The 16,837-nt window shown below is 38.0% G+C and overlaps 1 protein-coding gene across 1 annotated transcript; it reads right to left on the bottom strand.

Moving 5' to 3' along the window:
• Nucleotides 1–762: 762 nt before the first annotated feature.
• On the bottom strand, nucleotides 763–16,536 carry LOC18435111 (ATP-dependent zinc metalloprotease FTSH 8, mitochondrial). Its single transcript, XM_006845163.4, has 8 exons — nucleotides 16,284–16,536; nucleotides 15,775–16,027; nucleotides 15,517–15,594; nucleotides 8,437–8,570; nucleotides 3,599–4,084; nucleotides 2,542–3,309; nucleotides 1,573–1,800; nucleotides 763–1,476 (listed from the first exon to the last, which is right to left on the bottom strand). Exons 1-8 carry the CDS (start codon nucleotides 16,332–16,334, stop codon nucleotides 997–999), a joined length of 2,478 nt encoding a protein of 825 aa, XP_006845226.1. The 5' UTR covers nucleotides 16,335–16,536; the 3' UTR covers nucleotides 763–996.
• Between the last annotated feature and the right edge of the window lie 301 nt (nucleotides 16,537–16,837).

The following is a 16,837-nucleotide window of genomic DNA, read 5'->3' as shown; positions in this document are numbered from 1 at the left end:
GTCCTTCCCAAATACGACTTCTAAAGCAAGAAGGAAAACTAAATAATAAGGTATCCTACTTTATCTAAGAACTACCAATCTTCTGTAAACCAACTCCAAGGAAACTAAATGCACAAGATAACATCTATTCTAATCCAAAACTAGGTTGACACGATTGGATTTAGACTTCCAATAATTTAATGCCTCTTTCTTTTTTTTGAAGGGGGGTTGGGGTAGTTCAGACATCAGCATTAGGAATTGATCATATCCGCAAGAATTCCTAAATACAAACGGATAAACCACATCCTGACAGTCTAAAAATCAGGATGCTCTCAGTATGGAGTCCATCTATAATCAAGGACTCGCATCTACTGAAAGATTCAAAACAATATTCATCCATAATATTCTCTCAAAAGATTCAAATCCAGGATTCAACCCAAGACTAGCATGGGGATTTACGAGAAACCAAACAGCCATTTACAAATGAAAAACCAGGAGGGCTAACAAAGGACTCCAATAAAAACCACAGCAATTTGTTATGATTATCATATAATTCCATTCATACAAGGAGATGGAAGATGGTACAAGAACATGGGAAGCTGCTTTCCAAAGGATGTCACTATTCTGTGCGATCACTTCGACAATTTCATCCAGTCTTGGTACACACGAAATCTCTCTCTCCCCCCTACAGACTCCATCTACAGAAGCACCCTACATTCATTGGAAACATCCAACTTACCCTACATTCATTGGAAACATCCAACTTACATCGAAGAAAACATGGGAAGAAGGCAAACTATCTTAAAATTAAATGAAAAAGAAACAAAAAATGATCCATTCAAGCTTCTCGAGACTCCAGGATCCATGCAAAGAGATACAGTTACCTGTCACTACAATATGAAATTGGAACCACAATTCTATGAAATGAATAAAATTTGTACAATTTCAGCTATATCTGGAGCGAGAAACTAACACATGTATATCAACATTTACAGTAGTATAATGTATATCTCGCTTTTATGTCGGGACCACGGCACCATCCAGAGATGGCGTATCATCCTCCATAACCACACCCTCTGAAGGGGCGTCGCTCTTCTCTTCCTGCTCCTCCTGAAATCCCTTTGTAAAGCGGTCATAGTTGGTTGGTTCGCTTGACTTGTAGGGGCGTTCGCCAAGCACTTTCAGCAAGTCATCTTGGTGCAAAACCTCCTTTTCGAGTAATAGCTCTGCAACCTTCGCCACTTGCTCTCGTTTTTCCTCAATGAGTTCCAATGTTCGCTTGTATGCGTTGCTCACCCAATCTCTCACTTCCTTGTCTATGATCTCCCCAGTTCCATTGCTATAAGGCTTGGTCATCTCAAATGCCTCCTCCCTTTGGGGGAAGGAGAGGAGCCCTACCTTGTCGCTGAAACCATAAACTGCGACTTGGGCATAAGTCATCTTTGTCACCTTCTCCAAGTCATTCTGAGCCCCAGTCGAGATCTTCCCCAACAGAATCTGTAAATGCAAAAAACAGGTAACCAATGATGTTTGCCTTTTCTTTGTCATAAAGCAGAGAGCTAAGTCAGGGGAGCGAGAGAGAGAGACAGAGACCTGCTCAGAAGCACGGCCACCAAGGGTCATGCATGTCATGTCAAAGAGCTGCTCCTTGGTCATAAGTAGGTTTTCATTGGGTACATACTGTGCAAAGCCCAGGGCTGCAGAGCCACGCGGTACAATTGTGACTTTAAGCAAAGGCTCTGCATGCTCCAAGAACCATCCTGCAACTGCATGGCCAGCTTCATGATATGCAACAGTCCGGCGTTCCAACTTGCTGATTACCTGCATGAATCAATGGATACAATGCATAGATACATCATCAGAACGGCATGCCAAAGGGAAAGAACTTCAAAGCTCAACTTGACACATGAAAGTAGAGAAAATTGCCATCCTAATTCTTGATTATTTTGCAGTTAACAATTTCAAAAAAAAATTCTTGATTATTTTGGAAGCAAATAAAAATTTTGATGAAAAACCCTCATCTACTGAAAAGATTGCTTTTGCAGAAGGGCAAAATGAAAGCGAAAGAAGATTATAGTTGTCCTCTCTGACTCAAATTAATAACGAACACCAATTTGCAGTAGCTTGGAAAACAAGTATCATAACATCAACTATTGCAGGGCTACTCACCATAACTTCATAAAACATCTAGCATGACATCAACTACTGCAGGGCCACTCTTCATAGTTTCACAAGGAAAATAAGTGAAGTAGTGGAATTCTTGCTTCAAATAACTCTTAAGAAATCTTAAAAGATCAAACTAAAGAATGCATCTTCTTCAAAAAACCAACACCTCAAATGTGAAGGGAAATAACAGAGTCTTTTAACATAGGTAACTTCGTTCGGAAGAGCCAGAAAAACAATGAAATGATATTAGGCAGCAATACAAACTATTTTAAACAATAGAATGTCAAATGAATTGGGGCATAGCATAATATTAAATCAGATAGAAACACATATCTACTCAGCCACAAAAACACATAAATATAGTATGAAAGAACAAAAAAGATGAAACATGACAACCTTATTTTTCTTTTCCAGACCACCAATGATTCTATCTATAGCAGCCTCAAAATGTTCCATGGTGACCTGTGTCCCTTCATTTCTGGCAGCTATCAGTGCAGCTTCATTACAAACATTTGCTATGTCAGCTCCAGCAAATCCTGGAGTAAGAGCTGCCAATCTCTGAGAGTAAAATGTTGGATTGTTATCAAGCTTTATTTTCTTCAGATAGATCTGAAAGATCTGATCACGACCTTTGATATCAGGTTTGTCAATTTCAATTTGTCGATCAAATCGACCTGGCCTCAAAAGAGCCTTGTCTAAAATATCTGGCCTGTTAGTGCCTGCAAGTACAACTACTCCTGCAGTTGTACCAAACCCATCCATTTCCACAAGTAACTGATTGAGAGTGCTTTCACGTTCATCATTTGCACCAGAAAATCCCCCACGTCCCCTTGCTCGACCAATAGCATCAATCTCATCAATAAATATAATGCTAGGTGCACATTGCCTAGCTTCTTGAAATAAACTCCTCACTCTTGAAGGTCCAACACCAACAAACATTTCCATAAAATCTGAACCAGAAATTGATAGAAATGGCACACCCGATTCACCAGCAGTAGCTTTTGCAAGAAGAGTCTTTCCAGTGCCAGGAGGTCCCACAAGAAGGGCTCCTTTTGGAATTTTAGCACCTAATTCCTCATATTTCTTTGGATTCTTCAGAAAATGGACAAACTCCATAATCTCCTGCTTTGCTTCATCACAGCCAGCAACATCCTTAAAGAATACCTATTACAACAGAAAATGAAATACAAACCATCAAAATGCCTCGCACATTGAATAACAGAACACTGTAAAAGACGAAAATAAAGAACAATACAGCAGGTGACCATATAAAGAAACTAAGCAAAAACCCGGACAAAAAAATCAGACTTGAAAGTCCTTTCAACCACCATCAAATTAGAAGAGTCTCTGAACATTCATTATGGAGAAAAAATCCAATTTATTTGAGACATGCCTGAAAGTAAAAGATTTGATTAAAAGCATAAAAGAGAAACAAAGATAATAAAAATCCCACCTTGTTCTTAGAATTCTTTTCCAGTTTTGTAACATGAGCTTTTCCAATATTGAATATTCCACGACCACCCCTTCCTCCACTACCGCCAATGCCGAATCCACCTTGCATCCTTCGACCAAAGTACAAGAGACATCCCAGAACCAAAGCTGTAGGAAGAAATCTCATCAATTCTTGGTACCAAACCATTTCATTCACATATGTTACAGGAACATAGTCATGAGGATCTACTCCCAGTGTTTCCTGGGCTTCCTCCAGCTTTTCCTCAAATGATTCAACACTTCCAATGTTGAAATAGTACTTATATTGGCCTGTATTTCCTTTGGGAGGGGAATTAGTTCCAGGTCCTTGGATATCATCGTCCTTGGTTTGGTTGTTAATACTTGGGGTATTCCGAACATATACTTTAGCCACTGCTTTATTGGATACGACAATATGATCCACTAATCCGGGCTCCAGAAGCTTGTTTTTGAATTCCTGGAAACTAATCTGTCAAGTGATAGACCAAGTCATATTAGAAATTATAAAGATGACTTACTAACCTATGAATTTAGGACTCCTTTATGGTTCGACGAAGAACATAAATAGAGCCGAATAAAAATCCTATATAGCCATAAGAGCAACATCTACTAAGATAAACATGCACATTCGACTATGAAGAGACCTCACTGTTCCCAACAATGTCCTTAAGCTTCCAATAATACTCTACGCATTCAAGCAGATGACATTAGTAGCATAAAAAGGAAACAGACTATAAAGGATGGAGGAAGCATAGCACAACGTTTACGTCATTTCATCAGAAATGAAGTATGGCCAATAGTGAGCACATTCATACCAGGATGGATAACTTCCTGGGATGCCCATAAATTTCAACCATTATTAGCAAGGTTCCCAAATGGGTATCAGGGAGATCATCTCTAGCCACACATGCACATACACACGCGTGCGTGCACAAACACAAACTCACAGAGAGAGAGAGAGAGAGAGAGAGAATAAAGATGAAAACAGCTGTACATTAAGCCTTTTGCAATGAAACATTTCCACTTCGCACTTTCTTTCTATCAACCAATTGTTTCAAAAGTAATTAGAGGACTAAAGTTTTAAGGTCATAAGGGGCGCCAGTTTCCATTTCAATCATCAAGTTCAGTTATAAATCCTTAGCTCCCTAAATCAAGTACAAGACAGAAGCAGTATTACAAGCTAGGTTCTTCTCAAGGATGGGACTCCCATTTCAACACTACCTTCATGAAATTAACCAGCAACAATTTCTTAGATCTGACAGCTGGTAACAACACCCTAAATTATGCACCTCTATTTTAAATACTCAATTAGCTGATTTTTTAGCATTTTCTTTCTTTATTTTTGGGCTCCATAGCAGTAAATCTCAATTTTCATTCCTTAAGTTTTAGAAAGTTCCAGAAGCAGGTTAAAACACGATGATAAATAAGGAATTGACGGAAGAAGATTTAACTGAAGAGATTATCAAATCAACCAACAGGAATGCTTCAAATTTTAACATATGAGAAATTGCAGGTCACCCTGGCTAATGTTTCCGCCAAGGTGCACAAATACTTCAACGTCCAGAGCAATATTTTTCAGTAGGATTTGAACATGGGAGGTCCTTATTTTGATAAATAATGCCTAGAATGCTTGCACCGGTAAAATCTATATGAGAGACGGCTAGAAAATTATCAAATCTTTTAATTTAGTGGACTATGGACATGTGTTAATTGAGGAAATATTTGACTTAAAAAGCCTTTAAATTAGCACATCTGATAATGTCATGGAAGTCAGTTTACATAGAGTCAAAGTGGAACTCTGAAATGATCCTAAAGCCAGTAAGAAGAGGTAGAGACCTCCACCACTGTTGAGAAGACAACAACACGGATCTAGATAAGGTTTGGCAAATGGATCCTTTACTCTCTCATATATCTCTTGCCCTACAAGGTCCAACACTTTGTAAAGTGCTGCCATCGAAAATGATTTCAAACTATCATTAGCTAATCTTCAATGGGGTAAGGTCCAAAGCTTTAATCTCTCTGGACCATAGTTAGCAAGTTGGGAAATATATCGGTGAACCAAAACCAAGGTTTCAAAAAACGCTAGGTGGCCCCAAGGCGGCCTGCCCAGCTCCCAAAGCCTAGGCGGGCGCCCAGAACCTCGAGGGCCCTGTAGTTTATTTCACTTTGGGGCTTTTCATATATTGAGGGGGTTTTTTTTTTTTTACTTTGGGGGTTAAAAATAAACCCCATAACGTTTTCATACAACCTTGGGGTCAAAATGAGCCCTTTTGCCCTTTTGGGCGATTCAAAAAAACGAAAAAAGGCCTTACCGCCCTGGGCGCCCACCTAGCATGCCTGGGCACCCGCTTAGCCTGCCTGGGCGCCCACCCAGGTACATCCGCCTGGGTCTAGGTGGGCGGATTTTTTGTCGAGGCCGCCTAGGCGGACGCCTAGGCACGAGGCGAACCATTTTTTAAAACATTGACCAAAACATCGGTAATGAATCGGTTTTAATTCAAAAAATCAGAGGAAAAAATCGTGTAAAAATAAAAATCGCCAAAAAATAAGGTAAGTTATAGAATAGTGAATATTTCGGATTTGGCTCAAAAAATGGAGTGAATGATAATAATTTGCAGTTATTGTGGCCATTGAACAATAATTTTATGGCCTTACCTAGCGTCATTAGAGTAATACTGGACAAATTATTGTTTAAACTTTCAATAAATCTAACAACAATGCTTATTTTGTTGTCATAACACAGGACATATCATATATTTATTGGAAGTATAAAATGAAACAACAACAATAATATTAAACACAAGAACTACATTAGTAAATCACAGAACTACAAACCAAAGTATAGGATTATTGTTCAAAGGAAAAAACAAAAAGACCTTCAGTATAGGATTGTAGTTAAGTAAAACTGAAAACGACGAACCAAATATATAAAATAATAGTCCATCCAAAATGCTATGTTGTATAGACCAATGAAATAAAAAATAAAAATAAAAATACAAAATCAAACTTCCCTATGCATAAAGAAAGCAACAAAATGCTTTCGTAAATTTCAACCTCATAATGAATTCCTATCTGCCTAAATCTTTAGTAGCATTGAATCTCTCTCTTGCTCCTTATAAGGATGCTCTAGGTTTTAAAAAAACAGATTTTCATTGGGCTACTCTTCTTCTAACTCTACTTATATTTTGATATATACAATAGTCTTGATATACTATTTTTTGAAGCATATATTGCTTGTATTTTTTGATACACTTTTTTTAAGGGAACTTATTGGTGAAATTTTTGATGGAATCTTTTTTTAAAGTCAAGATTCTTAATTTACTCCCACTGTTAATGGGCTTCATCTTTAAACCAAAATTCAATAATAATTAATTAATGAAGAAATAAAGTTATAGAGACGAATTTTTTTTTAAAAAAAAAAGTACTTTTTGAAAAAGATAAAATACGGATTCATATTGGTTCCATTAAAAAAACGCGATATTTTTAAGATCTTTTGAAAAACTCGAAGTTATTAACAGATTTTAAAAAATCAGAGATTTTTTGAAAAAACCGTGGTTTAAATAGAGACTTGTTAATTCGGCTATGGACTAGGGGAAGGGAAGGGCCCAGGAGATCAGGAGCACATGGTTGTCTAGCAAATAGACTGTTTGTTGCAGGAGGCAAAAATCAAAGCATCTCTTTATTCCTATCTTTCCAGATGACCTATGGAATCATTGTTGTCAGTGTCAGAAGATGTATTCCGATCAACTTTTGTGATAATGGCCTCTCAACATCTTGCTTATCTGTCCATGTTGTTTTCATGCCAGGCCATTGTACTTGGCATTTTACTAAGTGAAATGTGGTTATCAATCAAGAAATGTAAAGTGAACAGCAGAACACATGGAACCAAACAAAAACTAACACAGTTCATCCACAAGGTCAACACACTGCAGACCAAATCAAAAGTTGGCCACCAATGTCAATTTCCATAGGAACCAGTAACGAAAACCACCACTTTAGTTTTACAATATAAAGTAACCTATATCCATATGATTTAATGAACTCACAGAATTCATTGACAAAAACCAATAAATACTTGCCAAAGATACTAAAAGAGAAACCATACTACAGTTTCCTGATTTTGAAATAAACAATTTCAGCACATCCATGGATGATTGATGGACATAAAACCACTAGGTGATTCTAGGTGCTGATCCAGTCCAGTGTAAACAGACAGGATTGGAAGTTTAGAACAACTAGTGACTAGCTTACATAAAGCAATCATGCAAACAGAACTGGCGGGACTGGAATGATCAAGGACTTGCCTCCACCATTTAATCTGCAACTCCATATTTCTCCAATGTTTTTCCTTTTCTATATTTAACTTTTTGCTGTTCTGTGTGGAAGCCATCTATATAGACCCCAAATAGCCTAAAAGAACCAGCTTGACTTTGCTTATTTGCTTAACTAGCTGGACCAGCACATTAAATTGAGATATAATTGCTTTATCTTTTTTTTAAAAAAATATGATTAAGTAAGCAGATCAGTTTACACAAAACAACTTATACACAGCAGTCAAGCTCATGAATTAAACTTTTCACCACACTTTTAACATTATCAAAAAAAAAATTAAATATTTCACTCAAGATAACCAGTAACATGTGTGCAAGAAAAAATAATGCTATTTTAGAAAAACGAACAGCAACCAAACAGATTTAACACCTTAAGGGCTATTTTTACCTGACTTCTCACTGAGGTGAATCACCCACTTCTTGTCAAGGTTGCAGATACACCACATTCTACTAAAACAGAAAAAGAAAAGAAGAAGAATTTGATGCTGACCTGTTTCTGATCACGGGGGCCAAAGGAAAAAGATGAAAGCACGAATGCGATAAGCAATAAAGGTGTCAAATAACTTTGTAACTGCTTCATGAAACTCTCTTGAAAACTCCCCTGGTCATCAGCATTTGAATCGTCTGTTGAACAAGGGAGAAAATGAGACGGTGTCTCATAGTAAATATATACATAATATGCATATATTTGTCATTACTAAAACTGACCTCACCCACGAGAAACAACCAAAAAACAATAGAACAAATCTTGATGATATAAGCAGAAAACACTACCAAGAACTACTTAAGAAAGTAATAAGTCAATCAGATCACTATTCAGGCAAACACTATAAGAAACCTTCAACAATCTAAAGTCTGCAATTATTTAAAACCAAAATTTTGTTATTAATTTCATGGCAAGCTTTGGACCAAGATTTGAAGCTCGAATACCCACCTTGTTTTTTATATAACAAGGGTACATGGGCCCTTATTATAATTGCAACAGACAAGCCAAGCCTGCTGCGTGTGTTTGTGTACACATACATGCATACATTCACGTATGCACGCATAATACATACAAACATACCAGCATATACATCTATAAAACCTCTAGTATTTATATATTAATTTCTAATTTAGTGAAGTATAAAGCATATTTTGTAACTATAATAATAGAAATGATAAAAGTATAGAAACATTGCCTTCAAATATGAAAAACTCTGGGTTGATATTTAGCTGAAAATAGGCTCAAGCTGACCGCAAGTGACTAAGGAAAGCAAAGCAGGACCTTGGTTTAAGACAACTAATTTGGTAGGATCATAGTTGTCGAGTGCAGGTGTGTTCCCCGGAGCAGGAACTGGCTCGGGTCCGCAGAACCGTGGATTGTTAGAAGCTCCTTGTGGTTAGGATCGTCATCTGTATGATCCTATTTCAAGGGAGCACAATCCTTGTTACAGGGAAGCGCGATTCCATGACGTAGAAATCGCCATAGTAAGTTTTAAGGGATCACGGATGATGGGTGGGTTCACAGTACCATTGGGCGCAAACCTAAATAAGTGCATATGAATCAATGCCGAATAGAGAAAACATCACATGCACAGCATCATACACTTGAGAACTGCGGTTCAAACCTGCTGGGAACGAGGATCACAATATAAGGATCCTCGTTCCATCCAAGATCCCTAGCTGGAATCGTGGGATTGAGGTTCCGGCTCGGGTCCATGACCTTGCCTACAAGGTTCCAGCAACTATGGGAAGGATAGTAACCAGTACAGGTTAAGTGATGTAGGACCATTTGAAAACTGATGCCCAGATGACTATATCAAATGTTGGTGGGGTTTAGAAGGGGAAGGAATAGGACTGTTTGGGTCAGGCGTGAAGTTCAAGTAGGGTTAAGGTTTCTAGTGCAGGTCGGATTCTGGGTAGGGTCGGGGTAATCCAAAACTAGATAAGAGCCACGATTGAATTTAGACTTCCAATAAATTAAAGCCTTTTTTCTTTTCTTTTTTTTTTTTTTTTTTTGGTGCTGAAGGGAGGGGAGTAGTTCAGAACTTGAGATGTAGCACCATAGTTACCAAGAACGAGAATGTGAAAAGTTTCGGGTACGGGAACAAGAGAGCGGAACGAGTCTAGCTCGAAGTTCCCTACGCGGCGGTACGAGCTCCGTACATGGCTTGGGGATGGGAGTGAGTTCCATAACTTCTAGGGGCGCATTGCTATCTTGACTGCAGCGAGTTCCCTACCAAAAGGGATCGCGTTGTGCTATTCTTAGGATCGGGGTTTCTGGAGTTCACTATTTTCGTATATTATAATCTGGGAGGAAATTCCATTAGATAGCATGTTTAACCCTTTCCAAATACACCGTTCCAAGGTATCAATGTAATAAAAAATCATGGCATTGAGATTGCCTTTGAAACTTTGATGTCATTGGAGCATGATTTCATATCGAATTCAGCAAACAACAATATTTGGGTGCATTGGAGCATGATTTCATACCAAATTCAGTTAGAAACCTTATTGTGATGCATTGAAGCATGATTTCACACCAAATTCAGTAAACAACATTATTGTGGTATACAGTGCACCACTACACCTTAATTATATAATACCCTTTTCTAAATTGGCACTCGATGCTGGGCAAGATTTACCCTTCTCAAGTCGACACTCAAGGATGGCCTAGATTTCCCATTTCATCTAAGTTTGTAGTCGATGATTAAGCACATGTATTGTGCTCATGCACAAGAATATTGTGCCTTACTTCCTCAGTTAAAAGAATCAAAACACCACACTAGGTTGATTGTTTTAGACTACAACCATATAGCAATTGCTAGATTATTTGAGGAAAACCGAATACTATATACAAATAAAATAAACTTTGTAGGTGTAGCTTGCTCCCATGGCATAGGATCAATGTTTCAAAAAGCGCTAGGCAGCACCTAGGTGATCGGGGGGGGTTGCGAGCCCACAGAAATAGGAGGCGCAATAGAAATTTTTTTCTCTCTCTAAAATAGTCTCTAATGGGTTTTAGGTAAAACCCACAATTTTGCCCCTTTAGTATTAAACAAGACCCAAAAATACCCTCAAGGAGCTGCATTTCGGCCCCTGGGCGGGGCACAGGCCTTAGGCGGCCGCCCAAATGCTAGGAGGTTTGCTTTTTAAAACACTGTATAGGACACTCGATTCTTGGTATGATGGAATCGTGGTTTCAAATGATATTGGAGCCATGATCTTGGGCATGTGCATCTAGATCCACTTGCTAAGGAACTCATTCCCATATAATAGGAATCGAGTTCACATAACTCCAAGTATGAGATCCAAAATCAAAAGGAAGCGTCTGGAATCGAGATCCAGTCACTCAAAGAACGGGATCGAGATTTTGGAGCGGAAACGGACCCCTACATGGATGCTCCCAATAACCATGTGTAGCACTACTAAACGTCAGTTGCTAACCACTCAAGCCCAAGCCCGATTCATCACTAATTAACTCAGCAGGCTAGACCAAGATCTGAAGCTCCACAAGTCTAAAATAAAGAAAAATCACAAACATAGCGATTATAGATCACAAAGAGTGTTGCAATGTGCGCTGCAGGTCACTCTTAAGAGATATCTAGCTCAAAACATATTTCCTCTGAAAGCTAGTTGCGGCATTTAATGTAGGGGAGCATATGTCCTTCTTTCTCGATCTTCTAGAAATAAGCAACTTTTCATGGTTTTGGCCATAAGGCCATTTCACACATTTATAGAGTTCTGAAACTCCTTAGGATGGGCTACAAGTCTTGCCTAAATATATTGTATAAACCGAAAAAGGAAAACTCATCAAATCATGAAGCATCCTATTTTGTCTAGGAACTATCTATTTTTTAGATAAAGAAACCAACTCATAAAAAAAAATCCAACACAATTAGGAAAGCAATCCAATCATAAACTAGATGTTACCCACATTGTCAATAGGATTCTGACTTCCAATAAATTAAAAGTCAACTAAACCTAAATTCATCATTAATTTTATTAGCAAGATTTGGACCAAGATTTGAAGATCTAAAACCATGCTTTTTCATAATAATTTTTTAAAAAAGGCCATATTATGCTTGCAATAGACGTATTAAAAATATTTTGTAACTCCAATAATAATGACAAAAATTATGCTTTCAAAGAAGATAACTCTAAGGTTAGGTTGGACGCTATGTGACTCATAAGCAAGCAGACCCAAGTTCAAGATCATAGCTTAGGGTATGTTTTGTGATGTAGGACCAATAAGAAATTATGCTTCGACAACTAAATCATCTCCTAGTGGGATCTATAAGGTGAAGAAATAGGCGACTTTGGATTTCGTTAGAAGTTCATGTTGGGTTAGAATTTCTAGCAAGGTCAAAAATCCTAAGCAAGTTGGATTAGGGTTCCTACTGAATATAAAAGTTCTAAAGAGATTAGGATTCTCACAAAGAATGGGATAGAAGGTTTTGGACCTTACAAAGGTTCCCTCACTGGGACAGGATTGGATAATACAGGTCCATCCATATAAGGTAGAACTAAGGTTTGGGCTATGAAGAAGGGCTTCGTTGGGGTAGGCCAATGTCACGAGTAGATAGAAGGGTTTCTAAACGAGGTAAAGCTTAAGCATGCTATATTTTATCTGTCCAACAAGCTATGATGATGACATAAGATATATCTAGGGTTCAAGCTAGGGTTTTAAGGCTATAAAAGCAAGGTATATGGGTAAGATGGATATTGAGATAATTTACCAAGGCTCCAACAGTTTGAGTGAAAAAACTAGAGATTAAGGCTAAGGTTGAGGTTGGATGGGAATGGAATTCGTCTTTTGTGGGATGTGATAGGAAGACAAAAATAGGGTGGATAAGGATGGTGTGGGAAAAGAGGAGATGGAGTTCGAAGGCATACATTGTTGGAAGAAAGAAGAGATGAAGAAGGAAGAAGCCATACGTAAACATGCATGCATTCAACACCGGCACAATTAAGGGGTCATAGGTCTTGTTCGGCATAAACACCAAATAACCTAAGGATTCATGGAAACAACACAATGGAGGAAGCTGCTCCAAATGCCATTGGTAGGGGACTACCTAGAAAGCTATAGTTGTTAGAAGGGGAATTGTTTATGATGGCTTTCTATATTTGAAATGGCTACTATTGATCATATGAATACAAGAAAAGTAACTCAAAGAATAAAGAAGTTGCTAATATTGTGGAAGTACTAACCATCATAAGAGCATAAGACATCCCTTATCTATCCCCATTATGTTCCAAATTTCTTCCAAGGAAGTGGAAACTGCAAGTGATGGCAATGTGAAAGCCAATAAGAGCTGAAGTGAGTCTATGTCAGCCTCTTACTCGTTAATGGACGTGACTTGAGGGCAAAGGACTTAAATTCAACGTTGTACAATGGGTTTCATACTTAAGAAAAACCTATGGGAAATGGGGAAACTAAAGCCCACGAGGGGTGTGCGAGTTTGATTTCCAATTGTTTCCCAAACAGACCCCCTAAATTTATGTTTGACAAAATGTGAGATGCAGCATATTCAACTACCAAGGAGGTCCAACAATAGCTACCAATTTCTCAAAAAAAAAACGGAGGTCCAACTAGCACTCATGGGCAATCAACTTCATGGAGCCTTCCTTTCCACAAATCAATTCATGCAATGTTCTTGATCGAAGAGATCAAGGCAGCATGCCAAATGCACAATGCCTAAGAGAAGACTAGAGACCCTAATACTATCAACTTTTCCCAAGTCTCCATTGACAAAGGGTCACTAATATGAGTGTGTGACAGGGTAAGCTACGCAATGGGAGAGCAAGCAATATTTTGGAAGAAATCCTATTATTAGAAGAGGTGCTATCAATTCCTTCTCAGTTAGGAATTTGGGAAGCTAAAGAGGCACATGGTTCCTTGCTAGAGCAGGTTTGAGAGCCCCTACGACAATACCTTGCTCTGAGAGACCTAATTCTTGACATGTCTCCTTAATTGGATTTTAATTGACATAATTTATATTGTCAGCAGGAATTGAACAATTCAAAATGATGAATTTTACCAAGCATCTAATTTAATACTTATAAATGTGATACCATAGTTGTTGGGTGCAGGTGCATTCCTGATAGCGGAAGCTGGCTCGGGTCTGCAGAACCATGGATTGCTGGAAGCTCCTTGTGGTTAGGAGCATCGTCCGAACGATCTTATATCAAGGGAGCATGATTCTTGTCACTGGGAAGCGCAATTCCATAAGGGATTGCGAATGATGAGCGGATTTACAGTACCATTGGGCACAAACTTGAATAAGTGCATGTAAATTAGTGCCGAATAGAGAAAACATCATAAGCACTGCATCATACACATGAGAACCGTGGTTCAAACCTGCTGGAAACGAGGATCACAATATAGGGATCTGCGTTCCATCCAAGATCCCTATCTGGAATTGTGGGATCGAAGTTCCAAAGTGGGTCCATGACCTTGCTTACACTGTTCCAACAACCATGTGTGATACTAGTCGACACACTATAATTCACCAACCTCCACATATATCAACACTTCATTCATAAAGCATAAATAAATTACAATAACAAAAATTTCCACAAAAATTAAAACTAGGTATACACTAACTCTCAACAAAAAGACTTATTTTATTTCACAAAATAACTACACATATGCTAGTTGAGAACAAAAGACTTCAATATGTTTTTTTGAGCTGAAAATAGAAACCAGGGTTTCTTTGTTGATCTTAACAATTCCATGATGCAAATTTTATTTTATCACATAGGTTTAATCTTAAGCACAACAAATTTTACAATAACTAATATACAAATGGTGAAGGTCAGTTGTAATGTCATAAGCAGGCATAATTATGAATTAAGAATAGTTGAAGTCGTGAAAAAAAACAATTCAATATAGGACGGAAACTTGTTTCATGAGAGGAAAAAAAAAGGTCTGAAATCCAACACAATCCTATTTCAGGGGTTCATGGGAAGAATTTTCCAACATTTCATGAAATAACTTGCACTTCTAGCAATTTCATATGTTCCCCAATGTGCATTCAGCCTTAGCCTATCCTCCACTGTCCAAATATCACAGATACAACATGCATTCAATGTGCATCTCACCAACTTCACATGCATTCTTATATGCTTTCCTTGATCAAGCAAGGAGCCAAGAAGTTCCTCATGCATTGACCAAAAAACTATCACTGTTTTCCAAATGCAAGCTTAGTATGTTCTGTTTCCAGAACCATGCCTTACATTCCAATCCCCAAATTATAGAACCCGCTTCTTGAATAAAATTATGTAACCATTTCCACCTTAGGTAATTATGGGCAAAAAAATAATCAGTCTTAGTTGAGGAAAGTCAGGTTATCAAAATTAAAAATTTAGACATAATCCTCCAGTGAAGAAAACCTTCACTCAAATAGCTACAACAACAACAGCAACATTAACAAGAGGAATGAAAAACTGGTACTTCAGAGGGCAAACAAAAAATCTAATTAAACTGCGCACCTACATTTAGCCTCAAACAAAAGTATTGCATAAAATCACGACTTCTGGATCAAATACGCACATAAACCAAGTATATTATAAACTCATTCCATACCTTTTGAATCTGACTTGCGCTGGTCGTTGCTGCCCTTCGGTATTTCCTTCTTCTCTTTCGGATAGAAATTTTCATAATCTGTGAAAGCATAGCAAAAGGCAATATTATGATCAAACTCAATCTCCACAATTATTACAAGACAATAAAAAAGCCATCGTCCTCACTATTTTTCAAAGCACAAAAGAATGGTAGCACGAAGCCAGTAATGCCTGTAAGAAATACATCAAAAACAAACGTATTAAAAGAGAAAGGACCCACTTTTCTTTTTTGGGGCTTCACTGCAAAAAAGTCTCCGGCTTCCAGGATTCAAGAGGAGGAGTTGTGATAAGCATCTACCATGCATAAAATCTATAGCAGCTTTGCCATGGGTCGGAAAATCTCCACTAGCAGCAAGATAACTCAAATAACGGCTCATATACCCCAACCCTAAGCCATCATTTGGCTTCGACGACCCTATTATCGACTCAGTTTTTGCACCCAATCTAGCCCCATATCCAATTAACTGAGAGCCCTAATCACCAAAAATCATTGAAGAAAAAGTCAGAATTAAAATGAAACTAAAACACAAAACTAAAACTGATCAAAACATAAGAAAAGCCTTTTTAAGCTGAGATTCAAACACAAGACCACCATGACGCCCTAGAAACTCAAACATTTCAGCCAATGGCCAAACCATGCAAGCTCCTGATCCAGAATGGAATCGAGCATGCGTTTATGAGAGCAATGGAAAAATAAGGGAAAAGATCGAATTTTTAAGGTAGACTCACGTTTACAGCTCTCGTTCGAGAAATGAAGCGACTGATTTTGAGGAAAATCATTCTTCTTTGTTACTAAGCATGAATCACACGATGAGTTGCAGAGAGATATGTGCGTGCCCTAGCTTCACGACAACTCCCTTGGCCACCAAAACAAAGAAAACGGATGAACCAAAAAAACGATGAGAGAGGAAAGAGACTTGTTTTAGAGAGAGAAACTTGTTTTTAGAGAGAGAGAGCTTCGAGGATTTCAGAAGATAGCCGCAGAAAACCACGGGCAGCCTTGGATTATCTAGTTCAAGGCCTTCCGGCAATTAATTGCACCAAAAATTCCCTGCCCTCTGTCTTTCACTTAATTACCGTGCGATCCTATTCGGGTTTTACTATGGGGAAAGCTTTTTATGTTCCCTTAAAGTTCTTTCTTCCCCTATCATCCACTGTTCATTATCAAGAGAGCCATCCACCTTTTGTTCTTAAATCCAACATCTTAAAGTATTTTATTTTTAGTTTTTTAATACAATTTTTTTTAATATTAAATTTGGTACATGCCATCTTCTCATTTGGGC

Source organism: Amborella trichopoda, chromosome 6 (assembly GCF_054954075.1).
Source record: "Amborella trichopoda isolate Santa Cruz 75 chromosome 6, AtrichopodaSantaCruz75HAP2 v2.0, whole genome shotgun sequence".
Lineage (NCBI taxonomy): Eukaryota > Viridiplantae > Streptophyta > Magnoliopsida > Amborellales > Amborellaceae > Amborella > Amborella trichopoda.
This window is presented reverse-complemented; position numbering and strand designations above follow the sequence as displayed.